Source organism: Paramormyrops kingsleyae, chromosome 6, assembly GCF_048594095.1.
Source record: "Paramormyrops kingsleyae isolate MSU_618 chromosome 6, PKINGS_0.4, whole genome shotgun sequence".
Classification (NCBI taxonomy): Eukaryota; Metazoa; Chordata; class Actinopteri; order Osteoglossiformes; family Mormyridae; genus Paramormyrops; species Paramormyrops kingsleyae.
Window position 1 is genome coordinate 37,016,047 of NC_132802.1, and position 16,066 is coordinate 37,032,112.

Here is a 16,066-nt window from a genome sequence, read left to right on the forward strand (position 1 = left end):
AACGGGTGGCACGCGCCTGGCCCTGCTCCTTGGATAATGGCAGCCTAGATCACGCTAGCTTTGTGCTACGCTGACGGGACCCAGAGCCGCTATGGATGGATCTTCGCCTTTGGTGAAGTGTTTTTTTTTCTCTTTGACATTGAAATAAAACTGTTAAACTGATTACGGCTTTTTCTCATTTTTAAAAACTTGGGCTAAAGTAGTTGTGCTTGTTTCACACTTTCTCTTGTTTCGCTTGGGTATGCCTCTACTTAAATATTGTGTCTCTAGTTAAAAGTTTTGGACCTGTGTCTCATTCACATAGGCTTTCACATATGCAAATTGCCACCCCTCTTCTGGGCTAATGCCGTGTGCTCATTTTGACAACGAATTACCAGCGTTATTCGTTGATTTTTTTTGTCTAAAATGTTTATTATTCACATTGGTAGAAAAGTGCTTCAATACTTTAAAAAAAAGGTCATGGTTTATTTGAAATAACTGGGCACTCCGTTTGTTGCTGCCATATTTTGAAATGGGTTGTCTAAGGAATCCTTATTCTTTGTTTGATGCCCCGGTTTCGGGTAAACATCCGCGACGGTTTATGACTACACCACATGGCCAAAGTGGCCTGCGAACGGACGATCACCCTGATAACAAAATACAACTAAATACATCTTTGTCAGGATGTGGGGGGGGGGGAGGTCTATGACATTCGGGCTAAATGGGGGCAATAGCTTGGGGAGCCAGCCTATCTCAAAGCCTGTGGCCTGTTTGATTCTACCCCATGTTTCCTCCGTGTATGTCCGCTGTGATATGCTTAACAGACACGTTTGATGGCATTATTCTAACATAGCATGTTGCTAAATACCGCTCACTAGTTCCTACAGCTATTAAATGTATTTAAATGAAATCGGGGCATCTTGTTTAGAATAAAACTAAGAAAATACAGGAGATCGATCTTTCGCGTGTGTTGCTGCCGCCGCCATTTTGAAAGGCGCGTCTGCGTCACTGCGCATGCGCAAGCTTCGCATCCCATAAGGCAGTTATTTCGCCCGCATTGTTCAAACGGGTGGCACGCGCCTGGCCCTGCTCCTTGGATAATGGCAGCCTAGATCACGCTAGCTTTGTGCTACGCTGACGGGACCCAGAGCCGCTATGGATGGATCTTCGCCTTTGGTGAAGTGTTTTTTTTTCTCTTTGACATTGAAATAAAACTGTTAAACTGATTACGGCTTTTTCTCATTTTTAAAAACTTGGGCTAAAGTAGTTGTGCTTGTTTCACACTTTCTCTTGTTTCGCTTGGGTATGCCTCTACTTAAATATTGTGTCTCTAGTTAAAAGTTTTGGACCTGTGTCTCATTCACATAGGCTTTCACATATGCAAATTGCCACCCCTCTTCTGGGCTAATGCCGTGTGCTCATTTTGACAACGAATTACCAGCGTTATTCGTTGATTTTTTTTGTCTAAAATGTTTATTATTCACATTGGTAGAAAAGTGCTTCAATACTTTAAAAAAAAGGTCATGGTTTATTTGAAATAACTGGGCACTCCGTTTGTTGCTGCCATATTTTGAAATGGGTTGTCTAAGGAATCCTTATTCTTTGTTTGATGCCCCGGTTTCGGGTAAACATCCGCGACGGTTTATGACTACACCACATGGCCAAAGTGGCCTGCGAACGGACGATCACCCTGATAACAAAATACAACTAAATACATCTTTGTCAGGATGTGAGGGGGGGGAGAGGTCTATGACATTCGGGCTAAATGGGGGCAATAGCTTGGGGAGCCAGCCTATCTCAAAGCCTGTGGCCTGTTTGATTCTACCCCATGTTTCCTCCGTGTATGTCCGCTGTGATATGCTTAACAGACACGTTTGATGGCATTATTCTAACATAGCATGTTGCTAAATACCGCTCACTAGTTCCTACAGCTATTAAATGTATTTAAATGAAATCGGGGCATCTTGTTTAGAATAAAACTAAGAAAATACAGGAGATCGATCTTTCGCGTGTGTTGCTGCCGCCGCCATTTTGAAAGGCGCGTCTGCGTCACTGCGCATGCGCAAGCTTCGCATCCCATAAGGCAGTTATTTCGCCCGCATTGTTCAAACGGGTGGCACGCGCCTGGCCCTGCTCCTTGGATAATGGCAGCCTAGATCACGCTAGCTTTGTGCTACACTGACGGGACCCAGAGCCGCTATGGATGGATCTTCGCCTTTGGTGAAGTGTTTTTTTTTCTCTTTGACATTGAAATAAAACTGTTAAACTGATTACGGCTTTTTCTCATTTTTAAAAACTTGGGCTAAAGTAGTTGTGCTTGTTTCACACTTTCTCTTGTTTCGCTTGGGTATGCCTCTACTTAAATATTGTGTCTCTAGTTAAAAGTTTTGGACCTGTGTCTCATTCACATAGGCTTTCACATATGCAAATTGCCACCCCTCTTCTGGGCTAATGCCGTACGCTCATTTTGACAACGAATTACCAGCGTTATTCGTTGATTTTTTTTGTCTAAAATGTTTATTATTCACATTGGTAGAAAAGTGCTTCAATACTTTAAAAAAAAGGTCATGGTTTATTTGAAATAACTGGGCACTCCGTTTGTTGCTGCCATATTTTGAAATGGGTTGTCTAAGGAATCCTTATTCTTTGTTTGATGCCCCGGTTTCGGGTAAACATCCGCGACGGTTTATGACTACACCACATGGCCAAAGTGCGAACGGACGATCACCCTGATAACAAAATACAACTAAATACATCTTTGTCAGGATGTGAGTATGTGACCGATATATTATTAAATTACACCAACAACCTCAATGGTATTTATGTAAAAATAGTATATTATGATTGTTAATTATGCAGATGTTTAGGCTATATTATGATGCTCAGGATACTCAAGTTAATGCTGATGATATGAATGCTCTATAAGATATTTTATCGATATCACAGCCTGATAACCTTACAAGCTGCATTACTTCTGCATGCATGTTATGTTGTTAGAATGAGCGTGCACCTCAGAGTAACAGTAAGTTTACACAATGTTTTATTGTTTATGTTTTAAAGCATCCAACGCATTTACAGGCCAGTCCTGATGCAACAAGGTTTTGCCTAGACGGTGTGTTCAGATGCCCATGCTGCACTTATGCAACTGACCAACAATTCAAATTTACAACACACATTCAGAGCCACGTGAGACATGCAGTACAGCATAGAGGTAATTCCTAATGATGTTTATTGGTCTATTGATTTTGGTGGTTTTAAAACATACACATGCTTAAATGTAGAATGCACTTCTTACAATCAAGATAGACAAAATGATGTGGAGTTCCTTAGTGGGAGTCCCTGAAGTCATGTGAATATTGGTAAGCTAATTTACCTATGTTTGTGTTTTGTTTGACACTGTAACTTTCTGATCAGCTACTCCTGACCTCACTCCCCCAGTCCCGTTCTGTGTATACCTTTCTTTTCTGTTGATAGCTTTGGTCTTCATGTTGCCGTCTTGCAGGTTTCTTCATCAGCAAATGCAACAATTATTGCAGACCCACAGGACACTTTCATTGTCTTTATTGCAGCCAAACAATAATACGCAAAGACCAGTTTAAACATCATGTATCCCAATGCATCAGTGAAACCAAGCCAACCACAACGGAAGCGCATCAGTCACCTCCCGCCTCTCCTGCTCCCTCCTTTACTGCTTCTGAAGCTGCATGTCCCCCTCCCCCAGTCCCCATCCTCCACCCCTCACTTTCTTCATGTTCCTCTGATCCTGGCTCCTCAGCAGCACCAGCACTACCACCCCCTCACCCAAAGAAAGCAGAAAACAGTGAAGTGTACTAGCTGTGGCCTAATCCTTAATAGACGGAACCTACGGATACATCTTCGAAGACGTCACACTCCCATCAAAATGGACATTACGGCACAGAACCACCTCAGTGCTCAGTGTGTTGATTACACAAATGGAGTGTTTGCAGTAGCAAAGTCTTTTATAGCACCCAGCACACCAGTACGTGTCATTAAAAGGACATGGGGTCCTGAACAAAAAACAATGTGTGAGCTGGATATCTGCAGAATTAATGCAGAGTTTGCAGAGAGGTCAAACCTTCGTCCATTTGAGTGCCACCACATTCAGTCCCTCGTGTACTGCCCTCCAGCCAGAATGGACACTCCATCACTTACAGAGGATGTTTTGCAGGTGATGGTACATGACAAGTGGTTTGGGGAAGACAAAAAGGAAAGGTGTTTGGTACGTCAGAGAGAAGCAAATGATGCAGGAGTCCCGTTGTCCTGTCTGGTGACTGTGTGTGGACCCCCCTACAAAAAGCACATTTCTGTATACGAGTCAACTATCTCCTATTACAGCCGGCTTGGCAGAGTGGTGGTAAGGTACAATTCTAAAATCATTTCATGGCATTGTCCTTGCGCGAACCCAAGGCAGTCATGCATACCTAAATATGTTGCCAAGTGGCATTTATTTGAAACAGACCAGGCACTCTTCAGAAAAACCAGAAGTGTGGAGGAGAACATCACAGAACATTTTCCAATTGACATGGAAAGTTTTGACCTAGAAGAAGGAGCTCCATACTCACCTGAAGGCAAAAATCTGTCGCGGATGGTTCAATACATTTTTCATAAGAAGAAACTGCCTGCGATTTTCCCCTCAGACGTGGTCAAGACCATTCATTTCCCTGTGCACTTCATACCATCAGAAACCTTTTGCTCAGAATGTTTAGAGCCCACTCCTCTAAGCGAACCTGTGCTGATTACATCTAAGGCTAAAATCCTAACAATCACTGATGTCATAGAAGGTATGTTCTCTCTTTATTTAAATATTTATTATCGATATTTTAACATTTCATTACTCACTACATGTACTGTAAATGTCAGTGTAGCCATGACTTCCACTATCAGCAGCTTAGCCTCCTTCCCAGCAATTCACACTTGTATGCTTACTGAGATAATTTCATACACTGGCTTTTAGTACTGTGCAAAGTATAGAGACATGTCACAGTGTAAAATGGTGAAAGATAAATGTGTAACATTTACTGGTGCTTGTGTCCATTAGGAATTTCAGTGTACAGAAAATGGTGCTACAGGTGTGGTATGGCATATCGATACCAGGAGTGGACTGATGGTGTCCACAATTTCGATGACCACACACTTCTGTCCATATACATGTGCCATTTTCTACGCAATACACTTCAGGTAGGAACCATGTTCTGTTGTTTTAATCATTTAAAACAATTACGAATACTTTATCAAAATAATATATTGTAAAGCCTTTAAATGTCATACATCAATTTCACAGACTCATCAGGCAGTAGGGAGTGCCATGGATGTGTTGGAGAAGACCTCTGGTAAAACCTATCCATCCAGGGAAAGGGTCCTGCAGGCTTATTTAAGCTTTGAAGCACTGTCAGACCTCGGTTACACATATGCTTGTGTATCGTGTGGTTATCATCCAGTATCTGTTGTGATGGACCTTCATGAGAAGGGCGTTTTTAGCATGCCTGGTAAGTGAACACATTTATTCATTTTCTTAGTCTTACATTGTTTCAAGCACCACATATCCAGCTATGACTGTTTGGAACATGCTTACTTAAGTCTTGCTTTCCTTAGTGAGCAGCATTGAGGAACCATCTCAGACTTTTGATGGAAAGGTAAGTGTTGAAAATTTCTGGGAGATGGTTTCCCTTGAAATGATCAGCCGTGGGTTGGTCCCAAGTAAGTACAGTCCGCACAATGTTCTAGGTGGGATGACAGTATTCTAGCATTTACTTTGTTTATCGTGGAATAATGTACTGTTATGTTAATAATATTTTCTAACATCATTTAAAGGCAACAAGTCAAACCCATTTGTCGTCCATCCCAGTTACCATAGTTGGGCTCCGTGGATTGGTCCTCACACAAGAGATAGGGATGTTGTACTCAACACTGAATACAAAGAAGTGTATTCTGCTTGTAGTGCAAAGGAGGAATCTGAGTTTAACCTCACAGAGGACCGACTGACTGATGAACTTCTTAAGCTCAAGGTACTGAACTTAAGTCAATTTTTGTCAGTTTTGTCAAAGATGTGTGTTTTTGAACCACGCCAGACCAACTATACTAATGTTCATTATAGATGGAAGCTGTGCGTGCTCTGTGCCGACAGTGTGGCATAGACCCCAAAGGCTCACGGATGGACCTGGTAACGAGACTTCAACAAGAAATGAAGAACAGAGCGAGTTATGATAAGGTGTTTTCACAGATCTGGGGAGCTTCTGGTAAGTTGTGTTCTATTACTGAGAGACCGTTTTTACAGACAGTTCTTAGTTTCATTACTTGGAATGGTTGCACTCTGATTTACAGTTTCCTTAAACAGGTGGATGGGCTGTGGTCACCTGTCCTTGTGCTGTGGTGTATGGTGTTAAGTTCAACATAAGGGCTGAGAGCCCCCGGGACTTTGCTGACCTTTTATTGTCGATGAAACATTTTCCAAACATTGTATTATATGATTTTGCGAGAGGGTTGGCAACACATACCAACCTAAGAGATCCAGAATCATTACCCTTCAAACCTCATGGGGGTAGGTTACTTGAGCCTACTGAAGATAACATCAGATGTGCCACTACTGGACAGATAAAAGTGAGCTTGCCATGGCTAGTCACCAAGAAGCCAGTTCCTGATGAAAATGGCCACCCTATAACTGGATCGTCTGAGCATTATGCTCTTTATGATAGATTTCATGAGGCAAACTCAAAAGATGCCAGGGATGTCTTGCGAAAGGTGGAACTGGTCCCAGAGTTACGTGGTTGGATCAACAGCCCGTGTGCTGAACAGCTCTTTGCTGGAATGAGGAAAAACAATCATTTTCTCAACATGATGACTCCCTCATCGCATGTCTTTTTGATGCGAAATATTTTGTGTCACTACAACAATGCTAGAAATTCAAGAACCATAGAAAGCATGAAGAAGAGATTGGGCAAAGGAGTGGACATACAGTTAAATTCCAATGGTCAGACAGTTTTGGGTATGTATTCCACCCTCATTCTAAATTATTAGTGGTAATGTCATGTTTATGTCATGTTTATGTAATTTTGCTGTCCGGTGCCGTGAAGTTATATTTGTCTTTTAATTGTAGGTGATTCCTCATGTTTATTTTGCAATTTGAAAGATCATAAAGCTATAACTTACAAATCTGTCAGAAATGCTAGACAGCATAGCGTTGATGAGAAATGCATGCAGTACAACCGATTTAACTCATTCTAAATCATTTGGTTTAAAATGTGCTTTTTTGCAGCACCAGCTGAAGCACCAGCCGAACAAGCACAAACAACAACAGCAGCACCAGCTCATGGTATGACAACTGCAGCATCCCCTGGTATGAAGACAATATATATTTTTTGAGGGCCTGGTTGTACAACTTAATAAAAACCTTAACACATCCATGTTTTTTAGAATATGTATACTTATGTATGTTTGCAGTGGGTACTTGATCTGCAGCTAAATGTATACCAACCTTCAGCCACCCTAAGAAAGTGTTATATGCTTCATAAGATGGCTCAGTATCACAGAAATGTGGTGAAACACTTATTTGGTTAATATTTTCATGCATGGTCTGATATGTATGACAGGAGATCTACCAGTGTGCAGTGATGACTGCTGGGGACTACCACATCTGGAGCACACAAGTGCCCGATCGGAAATCAGAGACTCAGAGGTGCATGTTTTATGTTTTGTTCCTCCGTATTTGTTTGTTTGTTTATATATTGATTGACTCATTTGATTGATTGCCGCATGGGCTCTCTTAGTCGCAAATTTGGAAACCATTTAACAATTGGCAACCATTTCATGTAATACAGTTGTCATTGTTTATGGGTGTTATAACTTTTAACATCTAATGTATCGGTTATTATATTATTTATAACTTGGAAACAAACTATTCATTAATCAGTAATACAATTCCTTTTGTGTCATACTTTTTAAATATTTTCTGTGATGCCTCGTAGTGCATGGCATATAAGTGAAGTGATTAGTTGTCATTGACACACCACAGCACACAGTGCACAACAACAAAATGTGTACTCTGCATTTAACCTATATGACACCATGACATTGCAGAGGAGAGCAGTGCTTGGGGGTGGTACCTTGCTCAGGGTACTTCAGTGGCACCTTTCGATTACAAGTGCACTTCCCTATCCATTAGGCCACCACTGACCCTATTACAAACAGCAGCATAATTTAATGGAGTCAGATTAATTGGTCTTAGTGATCTGATCTGAAGGTGGGGATTAGGGTTGTAACGGTATGAGATTTTCACGGTATGATAATCGTCTCAGAAAATATCACGGTTTCGTGGTATACGGTATTAAACTATCATTATTATTAGTATAATCATCAGCTACAATGACCCTTAAATGAATAAAAAGAGATATGGTTTTTGGATGAACATGGTTTATTGTAACAAACTTTTTTTTAATGAAAATAAAAAAAACTTATGGAAGTATGAGTCTAACTTTTGGGGGAAAAATAAATAAAATAAAGCTGCGCATCTCCCATTTGAACAAAATAAGGAATAAGTTATTTCTCTTTATATTAGACAAGAATAAATCAAACTGTCCTTCCTCTTTAACAGCATATATGGGAGAGCAATATGTGCAGGGTCATGTTTGTTAATATTTTCCTGAGATTATCATAGCAGCATGCATTTCTTTGCTTTTTTTCAGGTCAGATTATGATGAAGAAATGTAAGCATGTTGAGATTTTCAGGGCTCAATCTTGACCGCTGAGGTGAGAGAATGTGTCCACTTGTACTAAACACCTATGAGTTTTCAGTTAGTGTATTTGATGATTATTCTTTTAAATAAAATTATAAAGTGATCATTAAGTGTTCTCTTGAGAGTAGCTCTGGATATGTTCATGTGTTCACGTCTTCACATAGTGAATGAGACAGCAGACGCTTTAAAAACCATGACCATCATGCAGTGGCGGTTTTAGGCATGGGCGAACGGGGCAGCCGCCCGGGGCGGCACTTTTTCATGTCACGTGGGGGGCGGCACACGAACTTGGAGGAAAACAAAAATAATCTAAATAAAGCGTTTTTCTAGAGGATGGGCGAGCGGAGACGATAAGGGATGAAGTTGGGAGGGCGCCGGGAGGGATTCTATGGGGGGCGGCACACGAACCTGGAGGACAAAATAATCATCTGTGCCGCTGTGTGTGTGTGTGTGTGTGTGTGTGTGTGTGGGGGGGGGGGGGGGTAGTTGGTTAATGAGCAAGCGGCAGCCTTTTTGCGCTGTATATTCACAGACGCACATCGCGATTTAATTTGCTGCACAGCTATATTTTGATTTATTCATCCATCTATCTATCAAATCGGACATTTTACGTGGCATCTGAATTATACTGTAATTGACTCCAATTACATGACTGGATTCCGGGATTCCCTCTGCATCACAGAAATAATACGGCTTTAAGTTATAAATGGAACTTACCTTTATCTTCACGGAGGGATGGTGTTCGCGAATATGGGAGAACATGTTCGACGTATTTCCTCCTTTTGCGGCCACTGTTCGTCCACATTTCTTGCAAACTGGATATCCACCCCACGATCATTTTTCGGATACCCAAAATATTCCCATACTGCAGATTTTAATTTTTTTTTCGGCAGGAAATAGAGATTAGAATTTGCAGCCACTATCGGACATTTTCGCCGCTGTGCATTTATGGGTGGAGTCTAAGCAGTAAAGCGGAAAGAAGTTCCATATACACAGCAGCGCAGGTGAGATCTGGTTTCTTTTTTTTTTTTCCAAACCGCGGATAGGCAAATGTGCATGATATGATAATCGTACATGTCAATATCACAATAAACCGCCATACCGGTATACCGTTACAACCCTAGTGGGGATTGATACACCTTACAAAGTTGATGCTGTAATATTTATCACTCTGATGCATTGTTCTGACCCATATGCATATAAGCCTTTCAGTCTGACAAGCTGGTAGTATCATGACTGCCTTTTTCCAGGTCTGGTGCCCAACGTGATCAAATTGTTTTACACCTGTGCCCTCAGGTGGAGTCAACTCTATGTGATACCATTACAATATGTCATAGTTTTACAATAGTTGTGACAATATAATTTCTTTTAGGAAAATTCAATGTGTTGAAAGCACAGATGGTAGAGGAGGAGGAATGGGTTCCATCTCCATTGAACAGGTATTTATGTAGCTGATCTTACAGCTGAACCTGCTGTTTTTCTCTTTTTTTCTCTGTGCTTACTGTGCTGTACCCTACAAAAATGTGAAAACAATGAGCTTCATTTTAAGCAGTTGGAGTTGGAATGTAGAAGTCATGCTATTTTTGTCTGTTTTTGTTATATTACAGAACTATTGTAAAATAATATTTGCGTGCTTGTATGATTTCTTTCACAGATCCCCCTCGACGTCCTGGAGGATATCCTTTTAGAAGTAGTCCTGTTCGAGGGTGACAAAGCTTTTTTAAAGCTGTCACTTGTTTGTCACCTTTTTTTGGGACTTAGTCGGAAGGGAAACATTCCGTGCCCGAGCGCATTTTCAGTGGCTTGACAGTAGGTATAAAACATATTATGATATTTGAATACCCTTTGAGTTAGGATGTTTGTATTCCCATTAACAAGGGATTTTACTCTAATGAATCATTCTTAAATTTGAAACCTACAGGTGTAGTCCCATGGAAACTGTACAGTGCGGCCTATCAAGCACAATTCCGACGATTGTATCGCCTGGAATGCTGCCAGCACTGTCTAGAGACTTATAAGAACAGCTTACCAGGTATGCATACTGTGTAAGAATGTTGACAATTGTTGCTGAAGTCAGTGGTTGCAAAAAGAAAGTCACCAGAACAATTTATTGTGTATCAGGTCCTGAATATTTTCTTGAAAGTATGCAATGAAAAACATTGTTGCTCTGTTTTGATACTAAGTATGCTTGCTTATTATTTATTGTCCCATAGGCTACATTGGGCGTGGAAGACGAGGGGAACTTCACACAGCCTGGGTTCTGCAGCGAGTTCTGCAAACACCTTACGGAAGACTTGGGTGTGTGAATGGGTGGGTGGGTCAGTGAGTGAGTGAGTGAATGGGTGGGTATGTAAGGAAAATAGCAAATTGGATGACTTTGGAATAAAAAAATAACAGCTACTATGCCTCTGTTTCCTTGTCTACACACAGACTACACACATGACCGAACCACATTTTAAGTTTTATCAGCTTTTCATTAAAAAGCACAGTGGCACCCAATTGTGATGAGTTACTGTATGTGGAAATGAGTGGCACCTCTGTATCATTTGTGAATAATTTGTCATCTCATATCGACATTAAATCATAAGTTTATTTAATTTTAATGTTGGCACAGAAATAAGTTACAGTGCCTTTGGAAATGCAATAAAATGCTCATTTGGAAAACGTTTAACTATCCTTTGTAATTGAGTAAAATTATGATAACTGAATACTTTTATAAGGCACTGTATACTTGATTGCAATGGGTTTTATTACTTTCCGGCTATATTAATACACCAATCAATATGTTAACCAATCATCACAGACAAGCATTACATCGATATCGGATTGAAACTATATTATGGCCATCCTACAGCTACATAAACAAGGGTAAATAGTCCTACTTTCACTGTCCTGGAGAGAGAGAGCGAGAGAGACAGAGATGTAAACATGTAAGCAGCAGCAGAATAAAATAGAAATATGATTTCAGAATGTTTTACTTACTGTATGCAAATGTCATTTTCGAGAAATGTTTGGCTCGCATTATCACCAAATTGATGACAATATCACCATTTACTACAAAACTTTGAACTCAATAATTAACAAAATAATATATAAGAAATAAATTGAGAAACTAAATTTCCTGTTACAGACAATTTATCTTAAAATAGTTTGATGTTCAGAATGCTCCTCACTCCACTTCACGCAACTTTAAAACACGCAAGGACCATGTTAGGCCAAAAGCTGAACAATGTTTGTGGGCAACACTCTTGATTTCCCCAGGAGATCTAGACATAGCATATATGCTCACCTAAAGGATTATTAGGAACACCTGTTCAATTTCTCATTAATGCAATTATCTAATCAACCAATCACATGGCAGTTGCTTCAATGCATTTAGGGGTGTGGTCCTGGTCAAGACAATCTCCTGAACTCCAAACTGAATGTCAGAATGGGAAAGAAAGGTGATTTAAGCAATTTTGAGCGTGGCATAGTTGTTGGTGCCAGACGGGCCGGTCTGAGTATTTCACAATCTGCTCAGTTACTGGGATTTTCACACACAACCATTTCTAGGGTTTACAAAGAATGGTGTGCAAAGGGAAAAACATCCAGTATGCGGCAGTCCCGTTGGGCGAAAATGCCTTGTTGATGCTAGAGGTCAGAGGAGAATGGTCCGACTGATTCAAGCTGATAGAAGAGCAACTTTGGCTGAAATAACCACTCGTTACAACCGAGGTATGCAGCAAAGCATTTGTGAAGCCACAACACGCACAACCTTGAGGCGGATGGGCTACAACAGCAGAAGACCCCACCGGGTACCACTCATCTCCACTACAAATAGGAAAAAGAGGCTACAATTTGCACGAGCTCACCAAAATTGGACAGTTGAAGACTGGAAAAATGTTGCCTGGTCTGATGAGTCTCGATTTCTGTTGAGACATTCAAATGGTAGAGTCAGAATTTGGCGTAAACAGAATGAGAACATGGATCCATCATGCCTTGTTACCACTGTGCAGGCTGCTGGTGGTGGTGTAATGGTGTGGGGGATGTTTTCTTGGCACACTTTAGGCCCCTTAGTGCCAATTGGGCATCGTTTAAATGCCACGGCCTACCTGAGCATTGTTTCTGACCATGTCCATCCCTTTATGACCACCATGTACCCATCCTCTGATGGCTACTTCCAGCAGGATAATGCACCATGTCACAAAGCTCGAATCATTTCAAATTGATTTCTTGAACATGACAGTGAGTTCACTGTACTACAATGGCCCCAACAGTCACCAGATCTCAACCCAATAGAGCATCTTCGGGATGTGTTGGAACGGGAGCTTCGTGCCCTGGATGTGCATCCCACAAATCTCCATCAACTGCAAGATGCTATCCTATCAATATGGGCCAACATTTCTAAAGAATGCTTTCAGCACCTTGTTGAATCAATGCCACGTAGAATTAAGGCAGTTCTGAAGGCGAAAGGGGGTCAAACACCATATTAGTATGGTGTTCCTAATAATCCTTTAGGTGAGTGTATGTGTGTATGTGCACAATGAATGAATGGAATAAGCTGCTACAGTTACATTGAACCATGTGCTTGTGCTCATGTGCACAAGCACACACACACACACACACACACACACGCCGATGGGCTTTAAAGTTTAACTTTAGGTTTGTGAAAGCAGACATAATTATTTCTGTCAGGACCTCGATGTGTATCCAAGCCCCAAAAACACACTAACTCAGGCGTTCACGCAACTTATCGCGAAAAACCAGACAGAAATAGACTTGAAAATTTTAAAGAAAAGACATTAGCGGTTTTTGTTAATGTTTAAAGGTATAAAAAAAAACCTTTGCTGCCTTTCTTAAATGGCTAGAAAACATTGCCTCAACACTATTAAACACGGAATCCGCTGTTTGTAAACGGTCCGCATTTTACCCTCACCGCTAAAATAGTTGTGCTTGTTTCACACTTTCTCTTGTTTCGCTTGGGTATGCCTCTACTTAAATATTGTGTCTCTAGTTAAAAGTTTGGGACCTGTGTCTCATTCACATAGGCTTTCACATATGCAAATTGCCACCCCTCTTCTGGGCTAATGCCTTACGCTCATTTTGACAACGAATTGCCAGCGTTATTCGTTGATTTTTTTTGTCTAAAATGTTTATTATTCACATTGGTAGAAAAGTGCTTCAATACTTTAAAAAAAGGTCATGGTTTATTTGAAATAACTGGGCACTCCGTTTGTTGCTGCCATATTTTGAAATGGGTTGTCTAAGGAATCCTTATTCTTTGTTTGATGCCCCGGTTTCGGGTAAACATCCGCGACGGTTTATGACTACACCACATGGCCAAAGTGGCCTGCGAACGGACGATCACCCTGATAACAAAATACAACTAAATACATCTTTGTCAGGATGTGGGGGGGGGGGGAGGTCTATGACATTCGGGCTAAATGGGGGCAATAGCTTGGGGAGCCAGCCTATCTCAAAGCCTGTGGCCTGTTTGATTCTACCCCATGTTTCCTCCGTGTATGTCCGCTGTGATATGCTTAACAGACACGTTTGATGGCATTATTCTAACATAGCATGTTGCTAAATACCGCTCACTAGCTCCTACAGCTATTAAATGTATTTAAATGAAATCGGGGCATCTTGTTTAGAATAAAACTAAGAAAATACAGGAGATCGATCTTTCGCGTGTGTTGCTGCCGCCGCCATTTTGAAAGGCGCGTCTGCGTCACTGCGCATGCGCAAGCTTCGCATCCCATAAGGCAGTTATTTCGCCCGCATTGTTCAAACGGGTGGCACGCGCCTGGCCCTGCTCCTTGGATAATGGCAGCCTAGATCACGCTAGCTTTGTGCTACGCTGACGGGACCCAGAGCCGCTATGGATGGATCTTCGCCTTTGGTGAAGTGTTTTTTTTTCTCTTTGACATTGAAATAAAACTGTTAAACTGATTACGGCTTTTTCTCATTTTTAAAAACTTGGGCTAAAGTAGTTGTGCTTGTTTCACACTTTCTCTTGTTTCGCTTGGGTATGCCTCTACTTAAATATTGTGTCTCTAGTTAAAAGTTTTGGACCTGTGTCTCATTCACATAGGCTTTCACATATGCAAATTGCCACCCCTCTTCTGGGCTAATGCCGTACGCTCATTTTGACAACGAATTACCAGCGTTATTCGTTGATTTTTTTTGTCTAAAATGTTTATTATTCACATTGGTAGAAAAGTGCTTCAATACTTTAAAAAAAAGGTCATGGTTTATTTGAAATAACTGGGCACTCCGTTTGTTGCTGCCATATTTTGAAATGGGTTGTCTAAGGAATCCTTATTCTTTGTTTGATGCCCGGTTTCGGGTAAACATCCGCGACGGTTTATGACTACACCACATGGCCAAAGTGGCCTGCGAACGGACGATCACCCTGATAACAAAATACAACTAAATACATCTTTGTCAGGATGTGGGGGGGGGGGAGGTCTATGACATTCGGGCTAAATAGGCTGGCTCCCCAAGCTATTGCCCCCATCTCAAAGCCTGTGGCCTGTTTGATTCTACCCCATGTTTCCTCCGTGTATGTCCGCTGTGATATGCTTAACAGACACGTTTGATGGCATTATTCTAACATAGCATGTTGCTAAATACCGCTCACTAGTTCCTACAGCTATTAAATGTATTTAAATGAAATCGGGGCATCTTGTTTAGAATAAAACTAAGAAAATACAGGAGATCGATCTTTCGCGTGTGTTGCTGCCGCCGCCATTTTGAAAGGCGCGTCTGCGTCACTGCGCATGCGCAAGCTTCGCATCCCATAAGGCAGTTATTTCGCCCGCATTGTTCAAACGGGTGGCACGCGCCTGGCCCTGCTCCTTGGATAATGGCAGCCTAGATCACGCTAGCTTTGTGCTACACTGACGGGACCCAGAGCCGCTATGGATGGATCTTCGCCTTTGGTGAAGTGTTTTTTTTTCTCTTTGACATTGAAATAAAACTGTTAAACTGATTACGGCTTTTTCTCATTTTTAAAAACTTGGGCTAAAGTAGTTGTGCTTGTTTCACACTTTCTCTTGTTTCGCTTGGGTATGCCTCTACTTAAATATTGTGTCTCTAGTTAAAATTTCCGGACTTGAAATGCCCTTAGATTCAGAACATGAGAAGGGTAACACATTGAATAGACTAAAATGAAATTGGGTATGCCTCTACTTAAATATTGTGTCTCTAGTTAAAATTTCCGGACTTGAAATGCCCTTAGATTCAGAACATGAGAAGGGTAACACATTGAATAGACTAAAATGAAATTTGAATAAATAAATCATGTATATATGTTTTGTTTTAGGGCGTAACACTAGAAAATGCAGACGGTACGTTTT

At 41.1% G+C, this 16,066-nt stretch overlaps 1 protein-coding gene across 9 annotated transcripts; it reads left to right on the forward strand.

Annotated features, from left to right (window-relative positions):
• The first annotated feature begins 3,882 nt into the window (after positions 1-3,882).
• Positions 3,883-11,096, forward strand: LOC140591763 (HMG domain-containing protein 3-like). Of its 9 annotated transcripts, none has more exons than XM_072713229.1 (14): positions 3,883-4,781; positions 5,039-5,178; positions 5,282-5,486; positions 5,593-5,633; positions 5,812-6,005; positions 6,095-6,236; positions 6,335-6,982; positions 7,253-7,333; positions 7,587-7,672; positions 8,679-8,742; positions 10,102-10,168; positions 10,384-10,538; positions 10,651-10,761; positions 10,943-11,096. In XM_072713229.1, the coding sequence occupies exons 1-5, from the start codon at positions 4,022-4,024 to the stop codon at positions 5,980-5,982; spliced, it is 1,317 nt and encodes a 438-aa protein (XP_072569330.1). In that variant the 5' UTR covers positions 3,883-4,021; the 3' UTR covers positions 5,983-6,005; positions 6,095-6,236; positions 6,335-6,982; positions 7,253-7,333; positions 7,587-7,672; positions 8,679-8,742; positions 10,102-10,168; positions 10,384-10,538; positions 10,651-10,761; positions 10,943-11,096. The 9 variants fall into 6 exon arrangements, with proteins under 9 accessions (XP_072569333.1, XP_072569330.1, XP_072569336.1 ...); XM_072713231.1 differs by having other exon boundaries at positions 7,253-7,309; XM_072713232.1 differs by having other exon boundaries at positions 10,384-10,542.
• Positions 11,097-16,066: the final 4,970 nt, after the last annotated feature.

Bases quoted from the DNA above. Each gene is read 5' to 3' on its own strand.
- LOC140591763 (XM_072713232.1), top strand. From the start codon at position 4,022: ATGTGTGAGCTGGATATCTGCAGAATTAATGCAGAGTTTGCAGAGAGG. The intron at 5,179-5,281 runs GTAGGAACCATG...TCAATTTCACAG, and splicing joins TTCTACGCAATACACTTCAG to ACTCATCAGGCAGTAGGGAG. The intron at 5,634-5,811 runs GTAAGTGTTGAA...CATCATTTAAAG, and splicing joins CTCAGACTTTTGATGGAAAG to GCAACAAGTCAAACCCATTT.